Source organism: Hemiscyllium ocellatum, chromosome 24 (assembly GCF_020745735.1).
Source record: "Hemiscyllium ocellatum isolate sHemOce1 chromosome 24, sHemOce1.pat.X.cur, whole genome shotgun sequence".
Classification (NCBI taxonomy): Eukaryota; Metazoa; Chordata; class Chondrichthyes; order Orectolobiformes; family Hemiscylliidae; genus Hemiscyllium; species Hemiscyllium ocellatum.
Genome location: NC_083424.1, coordinates 12,665,222 through 12,691,326, shown reverse-complemented (window position 1 = coordinate 12,691,326; position 26,105 = coordinate 12,665,222). Strand labels below are relative to the sequence as shown.

Below are 26,105 nucleotides of genomic sequence, written 5' to 3'. Positions count from 1 at the left end.
TGGTTTGTTTTGTTTCTAACATCGCAGCCTTGATGGGATACAAGCTCTTAACGGGCGGTTTAAAAAAAGGAAAAGTTAAAGGGACTATTGTGTTGGGGGGGGGGGGGGGGGGGGGGGGGGGGGGGAGGAGGCGGTTGTGTTGGGGATGGGGGAGGGGCATTAAGGAGCGCGAGCGGCCTTTGGGGGCGGGGTTGGGGGAGAGCAGCGGCGCGCTGACGTCACACGCACGGTCTGGCTGGCTGGAGGAAGCTGCAGATTAATGAAGCTGCTCCCTCGCTTTTTTGGCAGCATTTTTCAGGTGGGCACTGATTCTCTGCAACGGTGAGGGGAGGCGGGCATGCACAATGCAATCATCCTCTTTGCTTGGCGTAGTGCCAGGCATTGCTGCAATTGCATTTGTGACCAGGCAGCATTTAAGTTTGTGTTTATATATTTATGTACTATACTATATGTCCTCTTGTGCATGTTTTCTCTCTATTTACCTCTCTCTCTCTCTTCCCAACCACCAACTCCCCAACCCCCTCCTCCCTCCAAATCCCCGGCCACCACTGCTGTTGGGTTTGTGTCACGTTCTTGCAGGGGTCAAGCAGAGACTGCAAGCTCAGGCCTATCACCGCATCGCTCTCCTCACTCTCCAAGCGAAGAGACTTAGGAGGTGGAATGAGCGAGCGATGTGGTTTTATACTTTAAACTTTGTGTGTCACAGGTGGTTTTGTTTTCTTTCTGTCAGTGCTGAGCTTACAGCAGATTAGACTGCAAATGATAACTTGATACTGGTGCAGGTGCAATGCACAGGAAATGCTGATGGCAAACGAGTTGTCTGCCTCACGATCTGTGGTGCTGATTCGCAAGCGGGCATTTCAGTAAATGGCCAGTTAAAGCTGGTGAAAAAAAATGTTAGATTGTGGCGGGTTGTTTATTTTTTAAATTAATAATGGTTTTGCAGCAAGATTTGGTTCACCGTAGTAGCAAAACGCGTTTTGTTGTACCTCCACGCAGATTAGTAATATTACGGTGATGTTGATCTGCTGTTAGTACATCATAAATGAACTCGCACCAGCTCATATATTTACAAATGTCATATCTTTTGACTTTCAAATTGATTCTTGAAAATCGGATTCCTTTTTGAAGAGTTTCTGCTAATAATTTTTATTTAATGATCCAGAATGAACTTTGATTTTGGTTGTAATCTAAATGACTGTTTCCCCCCCCCCCCCCCTCCCCAGCCTCATGTTCTAATAATCTATCAATACAAAATGTTATCTAGGCTGCTAGATAGAGAATGACCTCGAGAGCGAAGTCCCAGAGGGTTTATTGATGTCTGTGAAACCATACAGAATATAAATAAATGCCTTTTGAGCAGTGGGGGAGAAAGTGAGGAAGGGGAAATGGGAAGAAGTTGGTAGAAGAAAATTAGATCAGTGTCATATAGGTTTTTCAAACTTGTTAATACTATAAAATTGCTGTTTTACTGGAATTTAGATTTTAAACTGTTTGGAGAGAACTGACTGTGTCTTTTCACCATGCATGTAAGAATTTTTAATGAGAAATGTTTGGTTTGACACAGCATTTCAATGTAAAATTGACAGCCTTGATTTGAGGTGTGTGAGATTTAACTAGTATGATTTAATGGAAGAAAAATACCCTGGTGCAGTATACAATATTTGTTTAGGACCAGGAGGTCCCTTTCAAGTCCACCTGCTATTTAGCTTGTCATGGTGCGATAGAAAAGTGGTTCTTTTTCTGCCACTTTAATTGAAGATTGTGGATTCAAGTACAATTCCAAATCTTAAGCACAAAATTTAGGCTGGCAGTCCAGTGTGGTACCAAAAGACTATGCTGTTGAAAGCTGTATTTTGAGTGAGATGTTAAACTGGGGCTCTGGTTGCCCTCTTTGGTGCAGTATTTTGAAGAAGAGTGGGAGAACTCTACTCAGAGATAGCTTGGTCAATATTTATCCCCCAACCAACATCGCAAGAACATTATCTGGTTGACATCAGTTTGTTGTTTGCGGGAGCTTGATCTGTGCAAATTAGCTGCTGTGTTTCCCACATTACAGTGGCGAGTCCACTTCAAGAGCACTCCATTCACTAGCTGAACATTGCTTTGGGATGTCCTAGAGTCATGAAAGGTACTATGTGATTACCCTATGTAATTTATTTTCTCTCCCGCATGAAGCCATCATCGTAGTTGCCAATCACTCTTGATATATGTACAAGGTTTCATTGAGGATATCACCAAGTTTTACTTCATTACAAAAGCTTCAACTAGTCTTGCCTTTGACTGCTCTCACACACCAATTGGCAGTGTTGGACCCTGATTTTCTTTACCCCTTTTAAATATAGGGCTGCTCTGCTGGTTGTAGCTTAACCATATCACAGTATAGATAAGCTGTGATTGCATCCACTGAGAAGTGAACCTGATATGTTCCTGATATATATGGTCCATATGTGATCATCAAAGCTAAAAGAGGCACAAAGGAGGAATGAGTTATAAGCAATCACAGTAAATGCATTTATTTAAGCTAGAAAGTAATAGACACTACCAAGTTTGAGATTTGAGAAATTATGCATTGTAGCAGCATTGCACTAAGGGCATAGCTTTTAGTTCATCAGGGCGGCTCAGTGGTTAGCACATTTGCCTCTCAGCACCAGAGACCCAGGTTCAATTCTATCCTCAGGCGATAGAATCTGAGTGGAGTTTGTATATTCTTCCCATGTCTGGGTTTCCTCCAGGTGCTCCGCTTTCCTCCCATGATCCAAAGATGAATTGACCATGCTAAAGTTGTCCATAGTGTTCAGGGATGTGTAGGTTAGTCAGCCGGAAATGTAGGGTAATAGGTTAGGGGAATGAGCCTGGCTGGGTTACTGTTTGAAGGGTTGGTGTAGACTTGTTGGGCCAAATGGCCTGTTTCCACACTGAAGGGATTCTATGATCAAATAGTTTCAGACAAATGCAACTTCAGCACTTAACAGAATACTAATGCGGATGTTTTTTAAATCAAAAAACAAAGTTCTGGAGAAACTCAAAGCAGAGTTGAAATTTCAAGTCAAGTAACCAAACTTCAGAACTGTCCGTCTGAGTTTTCCTCTTTCCTTCATTTTTCACATCTGCTGTGTTATTTTTTGGAGACAGTGCTGTGCCTTTACCTCCCTTCATTTAACTAAATTATAATCCATGACTCAATAGCATTTCCCATCAGATGCGCATGGTTTCAAAACCTACTCCAGTAACTTGAGTGCAAAATCCAAAGCTTTTTTAAAATACTTCAATCCAGTGCTTAGGGAGTACTGCTAAACCAAGACTCAGTCTATCCTAGTGGGTGTCAAAGGTCCCATGATGCTGATTTGAGGAGGCGCAAGCAATTTCTGTTCTGGTCAATATCTATCCCTCAGCCGTTGCTCTTTTTATACATTGTTTAAACAGGCTGACCTGTCAGGTATCAGAACGAGTTGTGAAGCGATTTGGGATGGCCTGTGGTCCTGAGAGGCATGATATAAACGCTAGCCTCTCTTTCACAATTGAAATCTTTCCATGCAGAGCATTGTGTGTGCAAGCTTTCAAAACATTGCTGTATTAATGATCCTTTCTTAAAACATACACTTTCTGTAAATCTCCTGACCTTTCTGCGTCAGGATTGCTGCTGTAATAATGAATTCGAGGCTAAAGTAAATAGCACATCTGTAGTGGATTATGTAATCCTGTTTCGTGAATCTGCAGTTAAACCTATTCTGTTTAAAATCTAATTTGAAAATCTCCAGTACAAAAAAGTAGCACTTCTGCAAATACTACAAAATATAAAAATATTTGAATATCAGCAAGGTTGCTCATAATCGGAAATGTTATCAAAATATTGTTGTATTCTCCGCATGAAGTGTTTCCTTCAACTCCTGATGCTCAATGGCCTTCATTCTATCCTTCCTTTTCTCATTCGTGCAGTTATTGACCAGTCAGCATTCTATATCTTGCAGAGTTTAAAGCTGAAGAGTCTTTTGTTTCTTTGACCTTCACAGAATGTGCACTGCTCACATAGCTACAGGGTGCTGCATGACAAATCCAAACAGCACAACCTCCACATCCAGTCATCGTGTGACAACTTAATTTATGCTTTTTTTTCACACAAGCAGTGTTATGGTCTTCTAAATGTTGTCCAATTGTTAAATAGTGTGTTGCAAAAGCTTTTATTGTACTTGAGATTTATTAATAATTGTCAAAACATCATCTTTTAAGGATGTAAGAGAGATTAGTGCTTCACTAATTTTGTTTGGAAGGCCTGTGTCAATTCAGTCTCTGGCATCAAGTTTCCAAATTAGCCTTTTCTGGCATCCTTTAATAGGTTTGCATCAGGTCAGCTCCACTGCCAATCTTTGTGCTTGTATTTTATCAGAATCTGAAAAAGCTGGAACTTTTAGTTGGTCAGTCGATGTCTGGAAAATTGAATTAATACCTCAAGTGACAGAAGCAGGTGAATTTCAGACAATTTTTTTAATGCTAAATGAAGGGGAGGGAATATAATGTATACAACCTAGACACCAAAATACACAAGAGTTTTGTATATTCTTTAAAAGTAATTCTTGTGTTTGAAGTTGGATTTCTCAAAGGTGGTAAATTGACACTGGCTCAGCTGTATTAATCAAACTTTATTACATTGCAAGTTTTGTGAAGGTTTGTAGCTCAGGTTGAGGTTTAGGGTGTAGGTTTGCTCGCTGAGCTGTAGGTTTGATATCCAGACATTTCATTACCGGGCTACGTAACATCATCAGTGGTGACCCCCAGGTGAAGCGAAGCTGTTGTCTCCTGCTTTTTATTTATATCTTTCTCCTGGATGAGGTTCCTGGTGTTTGTGGTGATGTCATTTCCTGTTTGTTTTTTTGAGGGGTTGATAGATGGCATCTAGATCTGTGTGTTTGTTTATGGCGTTGTGGTTGGAGTGCCAGACCTCTAAGATTTCTCTGGCATGTCTTTGCTTAGCCTGTCCCAGGATAGATGTGTTGTCCCAGTCGAAATGGTGGTTTTTTTCATCCATGTGTAGGGCTACGAGGGAGAGAGGGTCGTGTCTTTTTGTGGCTAGCTGGTGTTCGTGTATCCTGGTGGCTAACTTTCTTCCTGTTTGTCCTATGTAGTGTTGTGGCAGTCCTTGCATGGAATTTTGTAGATGACGTTGGTTTTGTCCATGGGTTGTACTGGGTCTTTTAAGTTTGTTAGTTTTTGTTTGAGAATGTTGGTGGGTTTGTGTGCTACTAGGATTCCGAGGGGTCTTAGTAGTCTGGCTGTCACTTCTGAAACTTCTTTGATGTATGGTAAGGTGGTTAGGGTTTCTGGCTGTGTTTGGTCTGCTTGTCGTGGTTTGTTCTTGAGGAATCTGAGCCCTGTATTTTTTTTGAGAATCCATTCTTCTTGAATACGTTGTATAGGCGGTTCTCCTCTGTTTTCCGAAGTTCGTCTGTGCTGCAGTGTGTGGTGGCTCATTGGAATAGTGTTCTGACACAGCTTTGTTTGTGTGTGTGTTGGGATGGTTGCTGGTGTAGTTAAGTATTTGGTAAGTATTTGTCAGTTTTCTGAATACGCAGGTTTGTAGTTCTCCGTTGTCCTTTCTTTCGACTGTGACGTCCAGGAATGCGAGTTTGTTGTCGGTTTCTTCCTCCTTGGTGAACTTTATGGCTGTGAGGGTATTGTTGATGATGTTAAACGTCTCTTCTGGGTCCGCTACATAGATGACACCTTTGTCATCACAAAACTGAACAAGATAGAAGAGACATTTTTTGAACAATGAGATAACATTAGCGATCCTCCAATTCTTTAGCTCCTCGCCTTACAGAGTCACTGACACAGAATTGTACAGCACTTAGGTCTAACTTGTCTGTTTACCAAATCAATCTATTCCCATTTGCCAGCATTCGGCTCATATCCCTCTAAACCCTTCCTATTTATGTACCCAGTAAAAAATGAGGTCTGCAGATGCTGGAGATCACAGCTGCAAATGTGTTGCTGGTCAAAGCACAGCAGGCCAGGCAGCATCTCAGGAATAGAGAATTCGACGTTTCGAGCATAAGCCCTTCATCAGGAACGTATTTATGTACCCATCCAGGTGCCTTTTAAATGCTGTAAGTATATCAGCCTCCACCTTGACCTCTGGCAGTTTATTCCATGCACCCACCGCCCTGTGTGAAAAAGCTGCCCCTTGGGTGCATTTTATTATCTTTCCCCGCTCTTCTTAAACCTACATCCTTTAGTTTTGGACTCCCCTACCCCAGGAAATAAACCTTGACTATTCATCCTGTCCATGCCCCTCAAGATTTTATAAATCTCTATAAGATCACCCCTCAGCCTCCACTCCAGGGAAAATAACCTTGGCCTATCCAGCCTCTCCCTATAACTCAAGCCTTCCACTATCACCCTCTATTACCTACCTTCAAGCCAATTTTGTATCCAAATTGCTAGCTCTCCCCTGGTTTCCATGTGATATAATGCTGTTAACCAGTCTACAATGCAGAACCTTGTCAAATTCCTTGCTGAAATCCATGTAGACACCATCCACTGCTCTACCTTCATCAATCTGTCACTTCTTCAAAAAACTCAATCAAGTTAATGAAACATAATTTTCAATGCACAAAGCCATGTTGACAATCTATAATCAGTCCTTGCCTTTCCAAATATATGTAGATGTTTGTCCTTCAAAATCCTTTCCAATAATTTACCCACCACCTGTGACCAAAAAGGCTTTAAACATTACTGCCAAGGCCCCTCACATCTCCTCGCTAGCCTACCTCAACAGCCTGGGATATGTCAGATCTATGCCTGTAGAAGTACCCAGTTTTAAAGCTGCTAAATGCACTAGTACCTCCCCTGACTCTGTTAAAATTTCTTAGAAATTAAATAATCAGCGTAACTGTATAGCACTAGCTCATGCATTTGCTCATTAAATCATATTTCCTGTAGAACTGTAGTATTTGCATTAGTACAAAACCAAATCAGTTGCTCAACTTGGTGCAAAGTCTATTCACGAAGGTCTCTGGTTTGAGTAGCAGCCTTTGCTGAGTTCACTTGTTTCAACTGGGAAGAGGAGTGGATAAGGGATGATGTTAATCAGCAGTTACCCACAGTATTTCTGGACTGCAGTGGGCAAATTAGCCAGCATTCCCTCACTGATTGTTTCCATTCTCCCCTGCTGGAAGTGTACCTGTGCTTGATTCTAACAAAAATAATTGCATTAAAGGTGCTGTAATAAGTAAATGCAATATGCAGGAAACTTCACGAGAGCTAAAAAAAAATATCAAGGTAGATAAGAGATATTTACACTGGTGATCAACACTTGAACAGCAGCGTAATTTTGAAGGAGCATCCTAAAGATGATGATTTAGGGATGGAATTCCAGAGCTTGAAGCCAATGCATTTCAAAGAGTAGCTGACAAAAATAGAGTAAAGAAAGTCGTGCTGTTCCAATTTTCACTTAGACCAGCATATAAGGAGGTAAATGGTCATTTAACAGTAAATTTTTCAAACTTTTTTTGTCAAAATTGCAGCTGATGGTTGGAAGAAACCCACTTTGCACATATAACTGCTCAATAATGCTAACTGATTATGGCTGTGCAGAGAGACCTGAGTGTCTTTGTGCATAAATCACAAAACATTAGTTTGCAGATTCAATGGGTATGTAAGTCAAATGAAATATTGTCTTTCATTGGAGTTTAAAAGCCAGGATGTTCTGCAGTTGTATGTGGTGTGGCCACATCTGGAGTACTGTGTACAATTTTGGTGGTCTTATTTGAGAGAGGATGCACTGACAACTGGACGGGGTGCAGAGGGGGTTCATTAAGTTGATTCTGGAATTGAGGAGAGATTGAGTAGATGTGAGATTCTATTCATTGGAATTTATAGGAAGGAGGAGGGATTTTCTGTAACATACAAAATTATGAATGGACTAGATAAGATAGAAGCAGGGAGGTTGTTCTGTTGGTGAGTGAAGCTAGAACTAAGGGGCAAATAAGGGGGAGCAGGTTTGGGGCTGAGGTGAGGTGGAACTTCTTCACCTAAAGGGTTGAGAGTCTGTGGAATTCCCTGCGCAGTGAAGCAGTTGAGGCTACCTCGTTGAATGTTTTTAAGGCAAAGATAGATTTTTGAACAGGAAAGGAATTACGGGTTATAGTGAATTGGTGGGTAAGTGGAGCTGAGTCCACAATAAGATCAGCTATGAATGGCGGAGCAGGCTCGAGGAGTCAGATGGCCTATTCCAGCTCCTATTTTAAGGTTCTTGCATATCACTGGTCAATGCCCTGGCTGTTCACCTATTGAATATTCCAACATTTTCTGTTTTTGAATCAGTGCACCTAATAGTTAATACATTCTCCATCAGAAAGGAGAAAATTGTCAGCAAAGTAACTTCAGACAAACTGATCTTTTGGCTTTTATTTGATTTGGGAAAGCCATTAAAGTATATGGAAGTATTTATCTAAATACAGCCTTTCATAACATAATTCATGTTTTAGGGTAAGTATGTTATTGGAATTAGTTTACTTTTTCAAATCTGGTTCAATGCAGGAGAAGGAAAATACATGTCTATGCTGGCCATGGTAATTTGGGCAATTTAACTGTGAGACAGTGCATCCTGTTGTGAACAACAAGAATTGTGAGAAAAGTTGTAGCTCAGAATAGAAGAGTCAGGAGCAACGTGAATGGATAATTGGCTGTATGACAGGAAACAGTAATGGTTAATAGATGTTTTTCAGGCTAGGGAGGTTAGCAGTGGAGTTCAGCACGAGTCAGTGTTCGGATCCTTGCTTTTCTTGATGTATATTAATGATCTAGACCTTGGTGTGCACAGTACAATTTCAAAATTTGTGAATGAAGTAAAACTTGGAAGCATTGTAAACAGTGAGGGTGATAGCATAGAACTTTGTAAGAGCATACACAAGTTGTTGGAGTGGGCAAATAGGTGATAGATGAAGTTCAGTGCAGAGAAGTTGTGATGTTACTTTATTTGGTTGGAAGACCACAGGCAAAACAAAGGGTACAGTCTAAAGAGGGTGCAGGAGCAGGGAGATCTGGGAGTATACATGCGTAGATCTTTAAAGGTGGCCTCGTAATTGTGAAAGCAGTTAAAGCATTTGGCATTGTAGCCTTTAATATTAAAGGCATAGAGAGCAAGAGCAAAGATTTTGCTTAATTTATTTTTAAAAAATGCTAGTTCACCCTCAAATAAAGTATTACCTCCTGTACCACACTTTTGGGAAGGTTAAAAGTCATTGGACAAATTGCAGAAGTTTATGAGAATGGTTCAACGAATGAGGAACTTCAGTTACGAAGGTTGAGAAGCTGGGGCTGTTCTCCTTGAAGAGGTGGCTGAGGGAAAATCTGGAGATGTAAATAGGGAGAAAATGTTCCCACTCTTGAAAGGATCAAGAATAAGAGGCACTGATTGAATAATAAAAGGAAAAGTATTAAGAGGACAAATACTTTCAGGTGGTGAGTGGTTAAGATCTGGATTCAAAAAGGGAACTTGATGGTTACTTGAAAAGGAACAACATGCAGATTTTAGGAGGAAAAAAAGTAGGAAACTGACACTTGGCAATGCCTGTTTGGTAAGCTGCCACAGGCCTGGTGGAGAAGGTTTGGAGAGCCAGGTGTGATAGGAATTGGCAGCCACAGAACATTAAAAGAGCGCCAATATGTTGGTGCATTTCTATATCATTGTGTCAATGAATGTTTGTAAGATTGCACCTATAGTGCAGTAAACCAGTAGCTTTCCACAAATTCTAATTTACATGGAACAATGTTATATACATTTCCAAATTTAACTGGACATAGTGGAATGTGCAAGGGCATCTTCTTCCAATTTCTTCAGTTCCCTTTGGGGTGTGCTAACTTTACAGTACTACATAAAGTCTTTAGCACAGAAAGTGACCATGTTGGTATTGGCACTTCAGAAATGCCACCAGCCTGGCTATTTATTGCTCACCACCTTTCCCATTGCTCTTTCCTCTCTTTACTCTCATGTTTATCATGCCTCCCCTTGAATGAATGTTGTCTGGTTCATTTACTCCATATGGTGGATTTTTGTGTATTCTCAACGTTCTCGACAAAGAACTTCCTCCTAAAGTTAATTGATCTGTTAAGAGCCTACTTGGACTTGTGCCCTCTAGTTCTTGCTCACCCACATTTTGGACCAGTTTCTTTGAGCCATTCAAACAAAGGCCTTAATTATAAAAGTTGTATTTGTCTTCTCTCTCTCTCTTTTAAATCTTTCCTGACAGATATGTCACTGGTGTTATATTTTCTGTTTCAACATGGGTGGGTGGGTTTTAAAATACAGAAATTCAGGCTTATTTCCGAAAATAAACTATTTAAAATTTAATCTAGTGCTTATCGTTAATGATTCACCCAACTCATCCTTTTGCTAATAGTCTTTCAGATTGTCCTCTTGTGTATAATGGGAACATTTATGTTGACTTACATTTTGTGTTCTTAGAATCCAACTAAATGTATCCGATAATTGTTGACCTGCCTATCACTTTAGCCAACCCTGCATCCTTGCCCAATGCTGTATCTTCAAGGTTTTACACTATTAAATTGTTATAAGCTGATTTTTATTTTTCTGGAATTTTGTATAATTTATTCTCAGTTGCACAGCGTTCCATTTTTAATAAAAATTCTTGCCTTTATGAAAAGTGTACGATCAGAAGGTTAACTTAAAACAAAACCATGTTTAAATGTCAAAAAATGTCCGTAATATTCTCTATCTAATTTAATATGGAACTAATTGTCTGTATGTATCTGTTTGTTTCTATGCTCTTTATTTGTAGGAACCTGGGGCTTTTAGCAATGCTGATTTACAACCAGATGCTCTATAAAACAGCAATCTAAATCGAGGCTTGCTGTTTCTCTTCTATGCAGCAGGAAGATTGTGGTAATGTGTATGTTCTGTGAGATGTGCAGACAGACTAAATGTTTCCTGGCTGCTGACACAGTGCTCGGGAGCCAAGATGCCATCCTTGCCTGTCAATTAGACCACGACTGCTCTTTTCCATTAAATAAATTACTAACCCTGCATGGTGTGGGTGCATTTGCAAAAGTCGAGAACTGACAGTATTGCCTTGTTACAACAAACTAACCGGAATCTTGTGAACATGTTCATAGAGTGGTTCACAGACTGGAAGCTGACACTGGACCAAATGAAACACTTAGTCCTCGCGAGCTTGCAGGCTCTGAGAGACTGTGATGTAACTGCAGTGACAACCTTTGCTTGCGTCCTGGCACTTTTTGTGTGGTATTGTTACCATGTAGGCAGTGAGCAGCCTCGCAACTATGCACCAGTGAATGCCATGATGCAGAGCGCCGATGTAAATGGTTTGCAAAATGGTTACATGTACTGCCAGTCTGCCGATTGCGTAAGGTGCACTCATAATGAGGGACGCAATCAGAAGCTTTATCACAATTTGCAGGAATATGCGAAGCACTATTCATGGTCAGGAATGGGACGGATCCATAAAGGAATCCGGGAACAGAGCCGGTATTTGAACAACAGGTCATCCATTCAAAAACCAGAAGTTTTCTTCCTACCTGATTTGCCAACAACCCCTTATTTTTCACGTGATGCTCAGAAGCACGATGTGGAGCTATTGGAACGAAACTACCAAGCTATCCTGGCTGAGTTTGAACTGATCTTCAAGGCATTCTCAAACTGCAGCCTTCCACAGGGCTGGAAGGTTAACAGCACACCCAGAGGCGAATGGTTCACCTTCTATCTGGTTAACCAGGGCATATGCATTTCCAATAATTGCAGAAGGTGCCCTCGGACGTACCGGTTGCTTGGCAGTCTTCGCACTTTCATCAGTAACAATGTCTTTGGGAATGCCTGTTTCTCCGTAATGAGCCCAGAAACACTCATTACTGAACACTATGGTCCCACAAATGTTCGGATCCGCTGCCATTTAGGTTCGTGAGTATTCAACTTTTTGATGATTATCATAATCTGTGTTCAGTTTGTGGTGTGAAGGTACTGTTTGGTGTTTATTATAATATCTTTAAATGTTGCATTTTTGCAGTTAGGCAGCCACTCAAGGATTTTGTATGCGATTTCACAATGATCCAGCTTTCGACTTGGATAAAACATTGCATAGTCAGCCTTCGTTTGAGTAATTTATTGCAAGTTTCTATACATTATATTAGATTGCACCATGACTGACTGTTTTCCCTAATTTTTATCAGAACAATTGCTTGTATTCACTTGGGTGAGAAAATATAGGTTTTGACTACTTCAGGAGTCAAGTCACATCAAAATCTAGTCCCCTCAACCCCAACATCAATTACATATCCAAGTTAACACATGAGAATTGCCTAACATCCCCTTGAAGTTATTTATCTTCTATCTGACTACTAGTTCCTAATCCTATGTACTTGCCTAGTAACCATTTCTCTTTTTACCTATTTTCTTCAAAAAGCCCCCTCACTTGTTCTTAAATATTGCTGCTTCGTACTGTATTCTGCGGCTTCATATGCTTTATTCTTTTTAACACAAGCATTTTACCAATGCTGTCTCTTACAATTTTTGTATTTGTGACAGTCAACCACTGGTAGACTGATCCAACCTGCTCTTTGCCAGAATGTGGGAGAGGGAGACAAAGGGGCTCAGAAACAAGCAGTTGGATGTGATTTTGATTATTTGCTCATATGGCAGACAAAAACTAAAACTGACTGAATGGGATGGAATGGCTGGTTTCTGTGTTGTAATGTCGGTCATTCTGTGAAAATACCTGCAGGAAAAGCATTCTCTTCTGCTTCAGTATGCTATTTTCCATTTTTTAAAATCATGATCCCTGCCCAAGTGACATTATCAGTTAGTGTCAATCATGTAACAAACTTTTACTAATATTTTTGCTGACTTTGTTTTGCAAGAACCATATAATAGTATTTTCACTTAGTGACTATCAAAGGAGAGGCAATGGCTTAGTGGTATGTCACTGGATTGTTAATCCAGAAACCCAGGGAATTGTCTTGGGACCAAAGTTTGCAGGATGGTGAAATTTGAATTCAATAAAAATCTGGAATTGAGTCTAATGATGACCGCGAATCCATTGTTGGTTTCTGGAAAAACCCATCCGGTTCACTAACGTTGTTTAGGACATATTTAGTTGGTCTGGCCTAATTGTGGTTCCAGATCCACAGAATGTGGTTGACTCCTAACTGCTCCCTGTGATGGGCAATAAGTGCTGGCTTAGCGAAAGGTGCCTCATCCCACAAATGAATAAATAAAAAATAGAAAACAACTTCTCAGAAATTTGAGACAAATTTGAGTAAAATTTAGGTTATAATGAAAAAGTACGAATTTTGCAGTGCTTTGACATCCTGTATTTTTATGAACTCCTACGCGGCAGAGACATTTTTTTTATGGTGCTGCTATGGCACTTTATTGTTAAAGGCGCTACATAAAAGCAAATTGTTCTTCATTGAAAAGATTGTGACAATTTTGCAGAAGTTATTCCAGTGAAACAAATGACCAGTTACTTTTTAATTTGATGGCATTAGTTGAGTTGGGCTGTTGACTAGCAGAATTACTTTTACTCTCTTGTGTTGGCCATGGCTCATTTGGTACCCTGTACTCCTCTGCATCAAAATGTTATGGATCCAAGACAGTTTGAAAATCTAGGCTATCCATTACAACATTACTGAGGGACCACTGCGTTGCCCAAGATGGCATTTTATGTTGAGACATTTAAACTTACAGCTAGCTCTTCAATAATGCAATGGTTGTGTTCTTGTGCAACCCAGTGTTGTAGAAAAATTGAGCTTTAGAGACAGCTCTTAATCGCACTACAGCCAACACGTTTCAAAAGTTTGTGCTTTAGAAAACAATGTCCCCAGTTCATCAATTACATTATAGTGAATTTGTGTTAACGAAATGCGTGTTATAGCAGAACGACCTGTATCAGCTTTCTCATACCTAGATAATTGATCCCATGGCACTCTTCTAAAGAAGAATTGGGAATTTTCCCCAGTTTCCTGGCTAATATTTATTCCTCAGTCAACAATGTATTGATTGTCACTGCACAAGTCATCCAAAAGCCCTTCTTAGTGATATAGGAATCTGAGTTCTAATCCCATCAAGGCAGCTGGTGGGTTTTAAATTCATTTAATAGATCTGGAATATGAAGCTTATGTGGGTAATGGTGACAATGATAAGAATCACCAAGGTTGTAAAAACCTATCTGGTGCAATCATGATTTTCTCTGGCCTGTATGTGATCCCAGATCCATAAAGATGTGCTTGATTTTTAACATCACTCAGTTCAGGGGAAATCAGCGATGGTCAACAAATGCTGGCCTTGCCTACATCCTATGAAATCAGCAATATATTGAAACAATTTTCTAGACACTATTGCATTCACGATAATGGGAGCTTACTGTGCAGAAATCGGCTGTCGTGTTTCAATTATGACTAAACGTCAAAAGTGGAAGTGCTTTGGGAGCATCCTGTGGTTGAGAAAGGTGTTGTCTTGATTCAGGTCTGTCTTTCTTTGATAAAAGTTATGGAGTACTGGAATATATCTTAATTAAGGCCTTGTGAAGCATTCTGCGTCCGTATGCTAGGTGTTTACAGAAATGCTTTGTAAACCTATGTTCGTTCTTCCTTTCAATGTCTGTCAGGACTATCCATCTGACACCATACTTGAGTAAATGAATATGATGTAATTGTCATTATATTGAGAGATACTCTAGAAGTGTTGACCAGTGAGTGTCAGTGGATATATTCAACAGGAAATCATAGTTGAGGGTGATTGTACTTAGTGACATATTCAATGTCCCCATGAAACCATGAGAACAGATTTATTGTAGCAACATTAGATCCAGATTAATGTTGTGATACTTTAGTATGTATTCTGTAAAGGTTTTGAACGCTACCTAATGACTTACAGGATAAATGTATTCTGTAGTATACTGCTGTACAAAACAGACCAGAAAAGCTTTTGTGTTTGATTGGAGAATGGGAAGTGATAGCCCTGTGGTATTGATACTGGGCTAATAATACAGAGATCAATTTAATGTTCTAGACACCCAGATTAAAATTTCACCGTGGCACACACCATGATTTCAATATCTGGAACTGAAAGAGAAGTAATGACCATTAAACCATTTTAAGCTGTCACAAAAACCCATCCAGTTCACAAATGTCCTTTCGTGAAGCAAATTACTGTCTGTACTTGGTCTGATTTGCATGTGACTCCAGACCCACAGCAATATGGCTGACTCTGAATGTCCCTCTGAAATAGCTTCATAAGCCATATAGTCATATCAACTGCTAGAATGAAACCATCTGATATCGACTGAGGCAGTAGAAGTGACAACTGTCAACACAACCCTGTTGACCATCTGAGTCCTCCTTCCGACGAGTCAAACAATAGCCTGGCATATTCATATTCACGGAATTATGCCTCTGTCATAACGTCAGAAATTGGAATGTCTGCTAATGACCTGCAAATTATTCAGCACCATTCATGAGTCCTCCGATACTGAAGTAACCCAGGTCCAGGTGCAGCAAATCCTGGACAATATGGCACTTGTGTTTCTTGCCATTTGTCAGCCCAAAACTGGACAATGTCGGGCAATCTCTGCCTCCAGCAAGAGATAATCTAACACTCATCCCATAGCATTCAGTGACATAGCAAGAGATTCAATGATCGCAATCAACATCTTGTCATAATACAATTGAAATTTCTGCTTACAGTCACTGTCAAGCTTCATGCATAAGAATGGTCACCTGGGTGAAGCACTAAAAGCCAGTTTCTGTCACACAAGTAATCACTTGACATGGAAGGAAACATATATTCTCTTTTGAAAAGAAAGTAACTTTTTTTAAAAAAGTGTTGAGGTAAAGGGCAGCAACTCAGCCCGTGAGGCATGAGTGCACTGCCGTCAGTCTTGGTGAAAATACTATTTGCATGACGATCTTGCAGCATGGTCTCAATTGCAATTTCCTATGAGGAGAGCTGCCGTCCTTTGGAGAGAAGGCATTTTTCAGGGTCAGCAGCTCGTCTAACTTAAAAGGGAACTGGAGCTGAGACTCCTCTCTTGTTGAGAAGCTGTGGAAGACTAGTGCACTTAACCTTCCCTCCCTGACAGGCGCTCAAAGTCAGTTCCTGTGTGTGTGTATCCCTCTGTCTCCAACACCCCACTCCCCCACAAACCATGATTTGTATGTCTTTTTCTCTCTCCTCATGCTATTTTGGTCTCATTCAGCTCTCTCTTTCTCTGCTACACTTTTTAATCCAAGATGGAGGACGGGAGAAATATTTGTCTGTAACAGGCTGTTCCTTTTTTTTGAGGTATTTTAGGTGTTAGAGGTGATCTCCTCACATTCCAGGAGCAGCAATTAGTGTTTTATGTGCTGTTGCATTGTTTTGGAACTTTGAGGAAAAGAAAAGTCAAAACAAAGGCACTTTTAAAAGGGAGGGGAACAGACAAAGACAGCACATAGCTGTGTGAGAGAGAGAGAATGAGGCACACGAAGAAACCCACACCGCTAACTAACACGGCAGTGAACCTGCGCAGTTACTGTCTTTGCTGTTGAATTCATGTATTGCTGGACATCAAAGTGCGTCTGGGGAAATTAACAAACAGTGAAATTCACAACTTATCTTGGACGAACCTGTTTGGGGGAGCTAAAAGCACAGAGACAGAAAAATGAATAGTTTTAAGTGTGGCTCTGGAACCTTGCTATAAGTCTGCATTAATGAGTAGAGTGAGTTCTTTCTTTCTTAGGTGTTTTTATTGAGATATGTCTCTTGATTAAACTTAAAAATATAAGCCATAAGTATTAAGTTAGCCTAGGGAAGTGTCTTGGAGAGGAATAAGATAGCGCTATTTTCTGGGTCTGCAGACTGGAAAAAGCAAAAATGCCCTTAGTGTGCTCATCTTGTTGGATATGGGAGTTTACATGTTGCTGAGGATTGTATCTGCAATAAATGCCATTGGTTGTGAATCCTATCGGATCAAATGGATTGGTTGGAGCAACAGTAAGAGGCAATGAGGAATTTACAAGAGCAAGGGGGTGTGATGAATGGCAGTTATAGGAAGGGAGAAAAGTCGCAGATACAGTCACATAGATGAGTTAACTCCAGGAGAGGTAAGAGAAGTAGGCAGTTAGTGCAGAAGTCTTCTGTCGTTATCCCCGTTTCAAACTAGTATGGTGTTTTGTAAAACGAAGGGGGTGATGGATTCTCAGGGAAATGTAGCACGAACAGCCAAGTTTTCTGGTATTGAGACTGGATCTAATGCAATGAGGGGTATGTTGGGTTCCAAGAGATCGATTGTGTTAGGAGACTCTCTATCCAAGGCACAGATGGATTTTCTGTGGCCAGCAGCAAATAATTAGAATGGTGTGTCGCCTCCTGGTACCAGGATCAAGGATGTCTCCGAAAAGATGCAGAATGTTCTAGAGGGGGAGAGAGGGCCCAGCAGGAGGTCACTGTTCATATTGGAACCAACGACATAGGAAGGGAAAAGCTTGAGATTCTGAAAGGGAGAATATAGAGAGTTAGGCAGGAATTTAAAAAGGAGGTCCTGGAGTGGTAATTTCTGGATAACTCCCAGTGCTACGAGCTGGTGAGTGTAGGAATAGGAGAATAGAGTAGATGAATGCATGGCTGAGGAGCTGGAGTATGGGAGAAGGATTCACATTTTTGGATCATTTGAGTTTCATCTGGGGTAGAAGTGACCTGTGCAAGAAGGACGAATTGCACCTGAATTGCAAGAGGACAAATATACTGGCAGGAGATAAGGTGCTAACGCTACTTGGGAGGATTTAAATTAGTAAGGTGATTGGGTGTGGTATAGTTGAGAAAAGAAGCGACTCGGTGCAGACTGGGACAAAGAGAACAAGGTAGGACTGAAATTAAACTGCATTTATTTCAATATAAGGGGCCTAACTGGGAAGGCAGATGAACTCAGGGCATGGTTAGGAACTTGGAACTGGGCAATTACAGCAACATGGTTCAGGGATGGACAGGACTGTCAGCTTAATGTTCCAGGATACAAATGCTACAGAAGGACAGAAAGGGAGGCAAGAGATGAGGAGGAGTGGTGTTTTGATAAGGGATAGCATTACAGCTGTTCATGGGGAGGATATTCCTGGAAATACATTCAGAGAAGTTAATTGGGTAGAACTGAGAAATAAGAAAGGGATGATCATATTGGGATTGTATTATAGACCCCCTAATAGTCAGAGGGAAACTGAGAAAATATGTGTAAGGAAATCTCTGTTCTCTGTTAGAATAATAGGGTGGTTATGGTAGGGGATTTTAACATTCCAAACATAACACTATGGCAGTTCCAGTCTAAGGGTTTAGATAGAGAGGAATTTAAGCGTGTGCAAGAAAATCTTCTGATTCAGTATGTCGATGTACCTACTACAGAAGATCCAAAACTTTACCTACTCTTGGGAAATAAGGCAGGGCAGGTAACTGATGTGTCAGTGGGGGGGGAGCACTTTAGGGCCAGTGACCAAAATTCTATTAATTTTAAAATAGTGATGGAAAAGGATAGACCAGTTCTAAAGGTTGAATATAAAGGCCAATTTTGACAGTATTAGGCAAGAACTTTCAAAAGCTGATTGGGAGCAGATGTTCGCAGGTAAACGAACAGCTAAAAAATGGGAAGCCTTCAGAAATGAGAGTCCAGAGACAGTATATTCCTGTTAGGGGGAAAGGAAAGGCTGGTAGGTGTGGAGAATGCTGGATGACTAAAGAAATTGAGGATTTAGCAAAGAAAAAGAAGGAAACATATGTCTGTAATAGACAGGATAGATTGAGTGAATCTTTAGAGTATAAAGACAGTAGGAGTTTAATTAAGAGAGAAATCAGGGCGGCAAAAAAGGGGACATAAAGCTTTGGCAACGAGAGTCCAGGAGAATCCAAAGGATTTTTTTCAAATACTTTAAGGACAAAAGGGCAACTAGGGAGAGAATAGGGCCCCTCAAAGGTCTACAAGGCAGCCTTTGTGTGGAGCTGCCAGAGAGGTGGAGATATTAAATGAGTATTTTGTATCAGTGTTTACTGTAGAAAAGGACATGGAAGATATAGAATGTAGGGAAATAGATGGTGACATCTTGAAAAATATCCATATTACAGAGGAGGAAGTGCTGGATGTCTTGAAACGCATAAAAGTGGGTAAATCCCCAGGACCTGATCAGGTGTGCCCTAGAACTCTGTGGGAAGCTAGGGAAGTGATTTGCTGGGCCTCTTGCTGAAATATTGTATCATCGATAGTCACAGGTGAGGTGCCGGAAGACTGGAGGCTGGCAAACATGGTGCCACTATTTAAAAAAGGTGGTAAGGACAAGCCAGGGAACTACGACAGGTGAGCCTGACGTCAGTGGTGAGCATGTTGTTGGAGGGAATCTTGTGGAACAGGATGTACATGTATTTGGAAAGGCAAGGACTGATTAGGGATGGTCAACATGGCTTTGTGCGTGGGGAAACTATGTCTCACAAACCTGATTTTGTTACTTCAAAAAACTCAGGAATGAGGAAGACAGAGCGATAGTCATGATCTATATGGATTTCAGTAAGGCATTTGACAAGGTTCCCATAGGAGACTGGTGAGCAAGCTTAGCAATCATGGAATACAGGGAGAACTAGCCATTTGGATACAGAACTGACTTCAAGGTAGAAGACAGGGTAGTGGTGGAGGGTTGTTTTTCAGACTGGAGTCCTCTGACCTGTGGAGTGCCACAAGGATCGGTGCTAGGTCCACTACTTTTTGTCATTTATACAAATGATTTGGATGTGAGCATAAGAGGTGTACAGTTAGTAAGTTTGCAGATGACACCAAAATTGGAGGTGCAGCGGACAACGAAGAAGGCTAACTTGGATTACAACAGGATCTTAATCAGATGGGCTAATGGACTGAGTGGTGGCAGATGGAGTTTAATTCAGATAAATGCGAGGTACTGCATTTTGGGAAAGCAAATCTTAGCAGGACTTTTAACACGTAATAGTGAGGTCCTGGGGAGTGTTGCTGAACAAAGAGACCTTGGAATGCAGGTTCATTGCTGCTGGAAAGTGGATTCGCAGGTGGATAGGATAGTGAAGAAGGCGTTTGGTATGCTTTCCTTTACTGGTTAGAGTATTGAGTACAAGAGTAGGGAGGTTATATTGTGGCTGTACAGGACAGTGGTTAGGCCACCTTTGGAATATTGCATGCAATTCTGGTCTCCTTCCTGTTGAAGGGATGTTGTGAAACTTAAAAGGGTTCAGAAAAGATTTTTAAGGATATTGCCAGGATTGGAGGATTTGAACAATAGGGAGAGGCTGGATAGGCTTGGGCTGATTGACCCGGAGGGTCAGAAGCTGGGAGGTAACTTTATAGAGGTTTATAAAATCCTGAGGGACATGGATAGGGTAAGTAGACAAGGTCTTTTCTTTGTGGTGGGGGAGTCTAGAATTAGAGGGCAAAGGTTTAGGGTGCAAGGGTAAAGACATGAGTCTAAGGGGCAACTTCTTCACATAGAGGGTGGTACATGTGTGAAATGTGCTGCTAGAGTCAGTGGTGGAAACTAGTACAGCTGCAACATTTAAAAGGCATCTGGATGTATATATGAATTGGAAGGGTTTAAGACAGACATGAGCCAGATGCTGGCAGGTGGGACTAGTTTGGGTTGGGATATCTGGTCGGCATGGATGAGTTGGACTGAAAGAGATGTACAACACCAAAACAAACCTGACTCGAAAACCATCTTTGTCTCTCTCTTCCTCTCTCTTCCACCTCCTTTGCTTACATTATCTCTCCCATTTCCTAAGTTTATTCCTGAATTTTTTTAACCAAATCCACTTGTCCTTGATGTTGTACAAGGTCAAATATCTCACACCTGGTGTAGTGTGCTTTCTAACCTTGTCCAATCCAGTCCAACACCAGCACCTCCAATTCCTAAGTATTGTAAACAGTGGATCTCGTTTCCCTCTATCTATCTATCCTTGCCTTATGTTTGTTTCCTTGGCTTTAGTTTGGTTTTCCTTCATCTCCCCTCCCCATCTTTCCTCTCACTCATTTTGTGTTTCTTTGCCTCCACTCTCTGTCATCTTACGATTTCCAATGCTCATTTTTTCTCATTTGTGTGTGTTTTTAATATTGTAAATTAGCTTGGACATTCTGCAGTAAAAATGCATTGGCCTTCATTTAATAGCTCAAGTTCAACATCTTGGCACTCCAGTAGGTCGCAAGGATAAATTCAGAATGTTGGTTCCTACCGATATGATAAATGGGACTTGCTGATCTGTTGAGTTTGACTGATGAGAGACATATTTTGCATGCTGGTGAATAGTTGTTCAGTTGTAATTTGCAGAATACTTTCCAGCATTGGAATATGTATGATTAATTTGCATTTTTCACAAGCTCAGTGAATGCAGCACAGAGTTATCTATGACCGACAACTTCACTGTTTCTAGTACATACTCCAGGCCACCCACAATTATGTAAATGCTTGAACCTTTTGTGTTTTCTAATCCAGCAGTACAGCCTGTGCGTTTAACACGCGAACAAGGCTGTGCAATTCAATTATTAGCTCTATAGCTCACTTGTATTTTCATCTGTTCACCCTAACTTCAGAGCCCTGTATATCTTTGATATATTTTTGTTAGACAATCTTGGTTTTGAAATTCTCATTGCTTTAGGGGTTTGAGTTTCTGAAAATTTAGTGGCGAAGTGCTTTCTGATATCTTGAATGGCACAAGTTGTAATTTTACCACCTTGTTCAGTATGTCCCACCAGACGAAATAACTTCCCTCTGACCCCATCAAATTCTATCATTATTGTTACCATCCAAGTTAGATCATCTTTTAATCTTCTGTACTCCACAGAATACAAGTCTGTTTGTATTCAACCTATTTTCATAAATTAATTAAATTTGTCCTGATGTAGTTTTGGTGAATCCATACTGCATTTCCATCAAATTCAAGATATCCATTCATCTTGAGGTGTACACACAGAACTGAATGCTGTACCTCAGATGTACCTCTGACCAGAGTTTTAAAGAGCTGTAATGTATTTATTCCCGTTCTTTTTGAGATAATTGTCAATAGTTTGTTAATTGTATTTCATACTTGTTCACTAGTCTTTACTGGTTTTGATACCTGGAACACTAAATCTCTCAGCTTTAGAAAATACTTTGATCTGTCTTTATTGGGTTCAGAATGGATAAACTCCACCCTACAAACAGTGAGTTTCACATGCCACTGTTTTGCTTAAATTCATCAAAGTCCCTTTACAGCTTTCTGCTCTCAGCTTTTGATAGTTTCTGTGATTTTTGAATTAGTGTCCACAGCAAATGTAGATATAGTCCAAAGATGTGCAGGTCAGGTGAATTGGCCATGCTAAATTGCCCATAGTGGTCAGGGATGTACAGGGTAGGTGCAATAGTCAGAGGGAAATGGGTCTGGGTGGGTTACTCTTCGGAGGGTCAGTGTGGATTTGTTGGGTCAAAGGGCCTGTTTCCACACTGTAGAGAATCTAATCTAAAAAAATAAGACTGTTCATGCACCCAAGTAATTGATAAAGTGAGACGTTGTAATCTCAACTTCAATTCCTAGGATGTGCCACTGGTCACATCTTATTAACTGGGGTGCATGCACATTATTCATGATCTTTCTCTCCATCTCCCAATCAGTTGTACTTCCAAGGCGATGAATTGTCTCCAATTCCACATACAGTTAGATTTCTAAATTAAGTTTTAGTTTTGTTGTTTCAGCAGAAGATCTGCAACGTATAACACTGTCCCTTTCTTTTAAGCTGGCAATTTTTATTACCAATTTTCTTTGTATTTTAAAATATTGCTCACTATTAATGTTAATTTGTGGTTGACAGGGTGTTCTTTTTCCACTAAGCCTCCTAAGAACGCATCTAGATAAGTCTCTGTAGGTTTTTTTTCTTCCTTTGCCCACTGACAATGACTAGTTTTTGTATTTTTCTATTTACTCATATGATGTGGGTATTCCTGGCTTTGTCAATATTTATTACCCAGTCCTAATTGTCCAGTGGGCAGTTAAGAGTAAAGCATCTTGCTGTGGGTCTACTCACATGTAAACAGATCTACAGATAGCTGATTTCCTTTCCTGAAGGATATTAGTGAACCAGATGGGTTTCTGTAAAAATCCAAAAAGCTTACACAGTTGCCATTAGGGCGAGTTTTAGTTAAATTTAAAATTTCACCATCTGCCTTGTTGGAATTTGAACCCATCTTCCCAGTACAATAACCTTGCATTTTGGATTACCACTACCCCACCGCCTCCACAGTAAGTGTTATGACTCACAAGGATACAGCACTGTAAATCAACCCTTCTATTCCCAGTGTCATATCAAATATTAAAATTCCTTGTTAAAGGACTTTCAACGCCCCACTTTACCTGATGTTCAGGTCAAGGTTGACTGAAAGCATGAACCAGTTTTCTGTCCTAAAAAAATTTACTTATTTATTATAAAGAATTAGATGACAGCCACTGGTAAACAGGTATAAGAAGGACTTATGCCCGAAACGTCGATTCTCCTGCTCCTTTGATGCTGCCTGACCTGCGCTTTTCCAGCAACACATTTTTCAGCTCTGATCTCCAGCATCTGCAGTCCTCGCTTTCTCCAGGTATAAAACATTAGCAGGTAACAGTACTATGTAAAACACTTATCCCCCTTTATGTACAAACAAGTGCAGACAAACAAGTAGGAATTGTAGATTATTGGTAGAAGTAGGAAAATCTGGAAAGTCAATTCAGTGGTGTTTATTCGCAATTCTGGTGTTGAGATGATCCTTCTTTGGCTGGACTTTCCTTGGCTTATAAGAAGCAAGAAGCAAGACTTGATTTACTTGGAAATTGTCCATGATTTATCAATTCAAGTTAGCTGTAAGCTAACTGCTTTCTTTACACAGAGCTTTTTGCTAACTGCAGAGAACAGGCTTCTGCTTTGATGACCAATTGCACGTATTCCAGTATTTTTGTTTCTCTGTGTCTATATCTCTGTAACTTGTTTCTAATTCCAGCCAGCTCCGTTAGCTGAGAATCAATCAGCTTCACTTGTAAAGAACTCCTTGGCTTCTGATCGTCTGCACTTTGCAGGAAGATCACGAGACCATAAGATATAGGAGCCATTTAAATAGACCATTTAACCCATTGAGTCTACTCTGCCATCATAGCTGATATATTTCTCAACCCCATTCTCCTGCCTTCTGTCCGCAGCTCTCGATCCCTTACTAATCAAGAACCTATCCATCTTTTAAATACACTCAATGACTTGGCCTCCACAGCCTTCTGTGGCAATGAGTTCCACAGATTCACCACCCTCTGGCTGAAGAAATTTGTCCTTCTATCAGTTCTAAAGGGTCGTCCCTTCACTCTGAGGTTATGCTGTCAGATCCTAATATCTCCTACTAATGGAAGCCATGTCCAGTCTACTTTTGTCTCTCCGTATTCTATATGTTTCAATGCAATCTTTCCTGATCCTTCTAAACTCAAAGTACAGACCAAGAGCTCCTCACAAGAGAAGCCCTTCATTTCCAGGATGATTCTTGTAACATCTTCAGAGCTAGCACATCCTAGTCCAAAACTGCTGTTAATATTCCAATTGCGGTCTGATGATAGCTTCATTAGTACGTCCCTGTTCTTGTATTCTAGCCCTCTCGCAATGAACGCTCACGTTGCATTTGTCTTCCTAACTGCCAGCTGAACCTGCATGTTAACCTGAATAGAATCCCGAATTAGGATTCCCAAGTCCTTCTGTGCTTCAGATTTTCAAAGTCGTTCCCCATTTAAAAAGTAGTCTGCACCTCTATTCTTCCTCCTAAAGTACATAACCTCACACTTCCCCCATTGCATTCCACCTGCTGCTACTTTGCCCGTTATTGTAGCCTGTCAAAGTCCTACTGCAACCTCCCTGCTTCCTCACCACTACCTATTTCGCTATTTATTTTTGTCATCTTCAAACCTAGCAACAATATCCTCAGTTCCTTCGTCCATATCTTTAATGTATAATGTGAATAGCTGTAGTCCCAACACTGACCCCTGTGGAACTCCACTAGTCACCAGCTGCCATCTTGAAAAAGACTCCCCACACTCTGCCTTTTGCTAGTACCTTACCCATAGCACCATCGGCTGTAATCTTATTGAGCAGCCTCCTATTTGGCACCTTGTTAAAGGTCTTCTGGAAATCTAAATAATCACATTCACTGGCTGTCTAACTTGTTCAGAGAATTCTAACTGATTTATCAGACATGATCTTCCCTTGACAAAGTTGAGCTGGCTGACCCCTATTTTACCATGCACTTTCAAATACTCCACAATCTCATCCTTAATAACAGACTCAAATCTTAACAACCACTGAGGTCAGGCTAACCACCCAGAATTTCACATCTTGTGTCTTTGTTCTTAACCCAGAGTATTGCATTACCCATTTTCCAATCCTCTGGGATTCTCCCTGACTCCAGTGATTCCTGATAGATCATCATCTGTGCCTCCACAATCTCCTCAGCTATCTCCTTCAGAACCCTGGGGTGTAGTCCACCCATTCTGGGTGATTTTTCCGCCTTCCGCTTTCAGCTTTCCCAGCACCTTCTCCTTCATGATGGTCACTGCACTCACTACTGCCCCCACCTCTCTTGAAGTTCCAGTATTCTGCTGGTGTCTTCAGCCATGAAGACTGAGGGAAACTGCTGTTGCCATTTCTTTATTCCTTGTTACTGCTTCTCCAGCCTCATTTTCCAGTGGTGTAGTGTCCACTCTTGGCTCTTTCTTATCTTCTTATAAAGGTAAAAAAAAATCTTGTTGCTGTTTTCTTTAATATTACTAGCTAGTTTACCCTTTATTTCATCTTTGGCTCCTTATTGCTGGCTTTTAAAGGTTTCCAAATCTTCTGACTTCCTGATGGTTTGCACAACATTGTATGCTTTTTCACTTTTATGCTGTCCCTGACTTCTTTTGTCAGCCATAGTTGCCTCATCCTCCCCTTAGTGCGCTGCTGCTGCTTTCTGCTATGCCTCCTGAATTACTCCTCGGCTGCTTCCCTTCCAAACAACTCTGGCCTGCTCTTCCCTCATGTCTTTATAGGAACCCCAGCCACTTAAGATAGCATTCACAATGG

General features: G+C 40.7%; 1 protein-coding gene across 1 annotated transcript in view; it reads left to right on the top strand.

Annotated features, from left to right (window-relative positions):
- The first annotated feature begins 222 nt into the window (after nucleotides 1–222).
- Nucleotides 223–26,105, top strand: part of asphd2 (aspartate beta-hydroxylase domain containing 2) — a 41,250-nt gene continuing 15,367 nt past the window's right edge. Inside the window, exons 1-2 of the mRNA XM_060843925.1 lie at nucleotides 223–298; nucleotides 10,800–11,931. Of these exons, the coding sequence (XP_060699908.1) occupies nucleotides 11,046–11,931 (886 nt within the window). The 5' untranslated portion in view covers nucleotides 223–298; nucleotides 10,800–11,045. The remainder of the gene's footprint in view (nucleotides 299–10,799; nucleotides 11,932–26,105) is intronic.